Source organism: Alnus glutinosa, chromosome 4 (assembly GCF_958979055.1).
Source record: "Alnus glutinosa chromosome 4, dhAlnGlut1.1, whole genome shotgun sequence".
NCBI lineage: Eukaryota > Viridiplantae > Streptophyta > Magnoliopsida > Fagales > Betulaceae > Alnus > Alnus glutinosa.
Genome location: NC_084889.1, coordinates 8,805,502 through 8,811,501, shown reverse-complemented (window position 1 = coordinate 8,811,501; position 6,000 = coordinate 8,805,502). Strand labels below are relative to the sequence as shown.

At 35.5% G+C, this 6,000-nt stretch overlaps 1 protein-coding gene across 1 annotated transcript; it reads left to right on the top strand.

Annotated features, from left to right (window-relative positions):
- Positions 1–607: 607 nt before the first annotated feature.
- On the top strand, positions 608–4,271 carry LOC133865461 (uncharacterized). Its single transcript, XM_062301874.1, has 3 exons — positions 608–892; positions 2,194–2,532; positions 3,620–4,271. The coding sequence occupies exons 1-3, from the start codon at positions 608–610 to the stop codon at positions 4,133–4,135; spliced, it is 1,140 nt and encodes a 379-aa protein (XP_062157858.1). The 3' UTR covers positions 4,136–4,271.
- The last annotated feature ends 1,729 nt before the right edge of the window (positions 4,272–6,000 follow it).

The window sequence follows — 6,000 nt, the reverse complement described above, 5'->3', positions numbered from 1 at the left end:
TTAAGATAATTTGAATCTTCCTTTGGGCATATATGCTTCGAGTAATGTTAAAATAAAAGATAAGGAGAATGGAGCTTTTGCTCCGTCTCAAACTATACACAAATTTCAAAACCGGGAGAAGGGGGCCTCTCCCGAGCCCCCAGTCGTGTCTCTAGTTCCCGATATGAAACGAACCAACACAATCCAACTTCAGCAAATGTACCCTATTAATATATATATATATATGATCGTATATGGCTCTACGCAGTTGGTTACATACAGAAGGAGCATAACCTAGGCCTATTAATCTGTGGTCCGTTCTGAATTAGGTGGTGGAAGGGTCCTTAAACAAAGGAAACCATAAATATACGTGCGCTAAAACCGCGCCAACACGACACCTACGCGCAAGGAGAACCTTAGGCAAGAAAGCCCTCCCTCCCCTCCTTCTCATTTGCACCATCTTCACACAAAAATCACCCAGATTCCAGTTTAAGGGGAGAAAGAGGAAGGTTTTCCAGTTTTTCGCTTAGGATTACCTTTTCTCTTTCCTCTTTTTCCTTTTTCTCTCAGTGCCTAGCTCCATATATATTTATATATATATATATTAATTATGAGGTTGTCCCTTTCCATGAGGAAGATGTGTCCTAATTTTGATAAGGAAGATGGCCTGGAGACCGTCCTGGAGGTGCCCATACCTGAGGAGATGTTCACCAGCATGGGCAACAATGCCGCCGTCCGTTGGCAGAATTTGCGCGCTTTGATGAAAGCTCAAGGTGTAGATAAGTCATCACATCTCGCAGCTGCATCAAGCAATGAGTTTATGGCATTGCTAAAGCTTGTTGGTTCTCCTCTTATCCCTTTTCAGGTCCTGCCGGACCAACCTCTAACCCGACCCATCAAAGATTGCTCTATTGTAAGCAATAACCTGTCTTCTAGCTTCCTCAAAAAGACAAAACATATGATGTTGTATATATCAAAGGAATTATAGCAGTATCACATGCATGTTATGAGTAATAAAATCAATTATAATTAAATGAAAAAAATACTATATATTACTCTATGAGTTTTGAGTTTTTATTAAATTATTTCTTGAGTTTTTATTTTTTCATATCTTTTAACACTTTAAGTTTGTCCTGTTATCGAATCGATCCGTCTGTCCAATTACGCACATATTCCATTAATTTTTTGTTCGAAGTCAATATAAATTTATAATCATACTTTTTTTTTTTTTTGAAAGACTTGAAAAAATGTGACTCATAGCCACCCTGAGAGTGGCTAACACTGGCGGCTCTACCACCTATGTTTAAGGGGGTGGCTGCAGTTGGGGATGGCTCCACCCAAAGTAAGGGAATGGCTGCAAAACATCCTTTGAATTTTTTTTTTTTTAAATGGTATAATTATAATTTTATATGAATTCCATAAAAAAAAAACTAGATTCTTATGGAATTAGACAAAAAGATCAATTTAATAAAGGAGACAAATAGTTTTTTTGGCAAAACTTTTAGATAGTGCTTTTTACTTTTTGATTCTGATGTGACATAAATGTAAATATAATTTTTCGTATTTTATATTGAGTTGCTTGTTAATACTTTTATTTATTTTGTATTTTGTTAAAAAGCAAAAGACTACCCTAAAAAAATTGTTACCAAAAGAGCCAAATTTTCTATGAAAAATGTTATACCATTATCCTCCTACATTTACAGGGATTGTGGGGTTGTTTGGCAAGAACCTGAACGGAACACAATAGTGTGTTTTACTGTTTATGTACTTCTTTCTTCTTCCTTTTTTTTTTTTTTTTTTTTTTTTTTTTTTTTTTCACTTTTTCATATTTTCTAATAACAATCAACATCAAAACATTCCCACTTTTTTTTTTACTTTTTATACCACATCAATAATTTTTTATTATTATTCAAATAAAAAAAAATCATTACAATACAAATTTTTTTTACTTTTCTATACAAATTCTTTTTACTTTATATCATATTATCACTTTTTACTAATTTCAAAATTAACAACTTATTACCATGCATGTTCTGTACCGGTTTTTGCCAAACAAGACCTATATTGCAGTCTTAACTTACTGATATTTTAGAGATTGGTTGCAATTGATTTTTTCTGCGATCGTTTACGTACTTGTAACTATCTTCAATGATAAGTAATGAACAACTTTTTTCGATCAGAAGTAATGAACAACTTTGTTGTATATACGAACAGGAAGCTTCTACTGCCAAATATATAGTACAACAGTACGTAGCCGCCACTGGAGGACAAGCAGCATTAAATTCAGTGAACAGCATGTATGCAGTGGGACAGGTGAGGATGGTCGGGTCGGAAATGTGCCAAGGCGACGATAGTGTCCACGCCAGAGGCAACTGTGAGATTGGTGGATTCGTGCTGTGGCAGAAGAATCCGGACTTGTGGTTCTTGGAATTGGTTGTTTCTGGTTTCAAGGTCAGTGCAGGCAGCGATGGCAAGATGGCCTGGAATCAGTCCTCCTCTCAACCTTGTCATGCTAATAAAGGCCCTCCAAGGCCCCTGCGCCGCCTCTTCCAGGTATACAAATCTTTCAACCAGATTTTGCTTTGATACATCATACATCTTTCTAGTAAACTACTTATATGATATCTTTACAGAAGATGTTGCTCCATGTATACTTCCTTTTTAACTGTTGCTATGACATACGTAAAAATGAAACTCTATAGTTTTTCTATACAAAAAAATTATAGATAGAGGTTGATCGATCATATCTTACTAATTTCTTATCGGGTTTGCTAGTCATGTAAAAAATTGCTAACCCTAAATGTCGTGTGTTAGATTTAGGTCGTATCGAGACATGGTTATAAAACTATATAAGTCAACTTTGACCTAACTTATTTACTTAAACGGGTCAAATCCTTCAATTTTAACCCGCTAATTTCGTGTTAGGTTCATATCGAGTTCGCGAGTCGTGTAAAAAATTAGCAGCCACAGTTTTGAACTCTTGAGTTACATGAGTTTGGCTTAACTCCATTGATAATTTGATTTGCAAAAATTAACGATAAAGATTGTAAGATTGGGAGAGAATATCGATTATTTGTTTCAGCACTCTTCAGCTCCAATAATTTTTTTTAATGGAGGTAAAAGTACTAGCAACAGCTTTCCTAAAGTTCATTACATTCCTTGTTGCTCCTAAGTCCCTTGTTGCTCCCTAATCTAAGAAAATATCAATGGAATTACCCAAAAGTTGTACCTTAGATATATGTAGGGAAGCAAAAGTGATTCTCTTGACATTATTTAATAAAAAAAATTTCTATTTTCTCTCATATTTCTCTAACATTTATTTGAAACAATATTTAAATGGTTTCTCTTTCTTCTCTCTTTCACCTATCATGTAATTTAAATAACATTTAAATGGTATAGGAAAAAAAAGAATAAGAAAAACTATTGCGGATTGCATTTAAGTAAAAAAATAAAAAGTTGTTTACTTCATTAAATTGGAATGAAGTTTAATGACTTATGTAGTACTTACAGGCACCATCAATGCTGTTTATAATCTTAGTACTTGACATACCTCACATATATACATGCCATGTTACACAAAATGTTGTCGATCCTTTGCATTTAACATGTGTTCTTTTTGCTGTACGTGTGATCTCAACAGGGATTAGATCCCAGGTGCACGGCTAACCTGTTCCTAGATGCGGTCTGCATTGGAGAGAAAACCATTAACGACGAAGATTGTTTCATACTCAAGATTGAGACGGCCCCCCACGTCCTCAAAGGACAAAGCACACCCAACACCGAAATCGTCCACCACACAGTGTGGGGCTATTTCAGCCAACGCACAGGGCTTCTCGTCCAATTTGAGGACACGAAGCTAGTGCGGATGAAGCCCCTCAAAGGGAGTGACAGCGTGTTTTGGGAAACAAGCATGGAATCGATGATCCAGGACTATAAATACATTGATGGGATTAACATAGCGCATGGCGGTTGGACTGCCACGACGCTGTACAGGTATGGAGAGGCGCACAATCACAAGCGGAAGATTGAGGAGACCTGGAAGATTGAGGAGATTGATTTCAATATTTGTGGCTTGTCCATGGATTGCTTTCTGCCTCCTGCTGAGCTTAAGAGGGAACAACAAGATGGAGATCAGCAAGGTGTGGCAGTGAGCTAGTGTCGTCATTTTTGTCCTGCAAAAAACAAGAAAGCTTAAAAACAAAAATGCTTGTACATAGGTATATTGGAGAATCTGAAATCCGTTTTTTCGATCTTTGAATGTTATGGTTTATTGATTGAACCCATGTTAGTGATCGAGGAATGATCGAGGATGACGCTTTTGGAAAATTTTTGATAAACGTAAAACAATTAAATTAAAGGATATTAACCTATTAACCCAAGACAAGATAGTGAGGATGATAGAGCTCCACGTCACTCCACCTAGCTAGCTAGGGCCAGAACCATAACTCCAAGCTGTCAAGGAATTGAATGGGAGTTCTATTTATCTTCTTTTACGTAGGAGTGGATGAGGTCCAAAGTCCTAGTTCTATTTGAGTGGTAGTCAAGTCCTATTTGAAGTTCAAGTCCTCTTCTTTAGTCTTTAGCCTTTACTTTATCTGTCATAGTCTAAGTTTAGTTATAATAAGATTCCTTTTATTCATTATATAGTAGTAGAACAATAAATAAGGATCATTGCAATGGGCATATTTTACTTTGAAAATTATTAAGAACTTGCGATTTGTTTTCAACCTTATAATTGAACTCATTTGTGATCTCTCTTACCTGAAATAATTAATATTTATATATATATCATATTATTTATCTTCTTTACTATTTAGTATTCATTTTACGTGTTGCTTTAGTAGTTCATTATTAGTGGTATAATAAGGGACCATTGTAATGGACATATTTTACGTTGAGAATTATTAAGAACTCGTGGTTTGTTTCCAAACCCTAATAGGATTCATGCATGTGTGGTTTGTCATACTCAAAAGAAGTTGATTAATATTTATATCAAAGTTTTGTTCTTCAATTCGTTGTGAGTTCCCATAAGAGGATGACGCAAATCCATTGGACTAGCTAAACTAGCTCTTTAGCCAAATTTCAGCGAAAACCTTTCAAATAAACCATGCATTGGACTAGCTATTGCTAGTCCCTAAAGATATAGAGCAACTGTAGCAAAGCTAACTCTTTCCGGGCATTTTTATATTCGACACCTCTCTCTCTCCGTTGTGCGCGCACGACCTCCACCGAAGAGAATGATGGAAAGCGAAGGGAGAGGAAAGGAAAATTGGTGAGATCTCATCTTCTAGAAGATGAGGCGTAATGGTGGGAGGCGAAGGAATTAAGAAGGTGGAGTCGTTGGAGATGGCGGCAGCGGCGCATAGAGTTCGTGTGGGTCATGGTTGGGATCTTTGGTTGTGGTCTTGTGTTTTTGGTTGGGTTGATTGTATGAGTGAAATGAATGATTTTTTATTTTTGGCTGAAAAGATGATTTGGGTTTTCTATGAATTTTGGTATTTTGTGTTGAATTTCTATGCTTCTCGACTGATATGGATTTGATGTGAAGGCATTTGTGGTAGCATTTTACTAAACTTTAACTAGATCAGCTAGTCCAATCTTGACCTTAACCTCAAAACAAAAAATTTGTCTAATCTTGACAGAACATCGATCTTCCTACTATAAGTTTTCTTTAATAGCAATCCGGGGCTTAATTATTTTGATAATTTATGAAGGACAAAAATTTCGTAAGAACTAATTTGTAAGGAATTTCATATAACCCACTATAAAAGTGATATGCGTCCTTTAAACATGTAAGAAGTACATGTTTTTTTTATTAATGCTATTAAAAAAGCATGTGATTAAAACATGTGTTTTTCACATGTGAAAGAACATATGTCAATCTTTGTGTGTGAGTTAGCGCCGGCTCAATATATTATGAGGCCTAAGGAGATAACTTTAAATGAGGCCTTTTTATATTTAAATAGTAAATAATTTTTAATTGATATATTATAAATTTTTTTGGCTTTTAAGATTTAACAA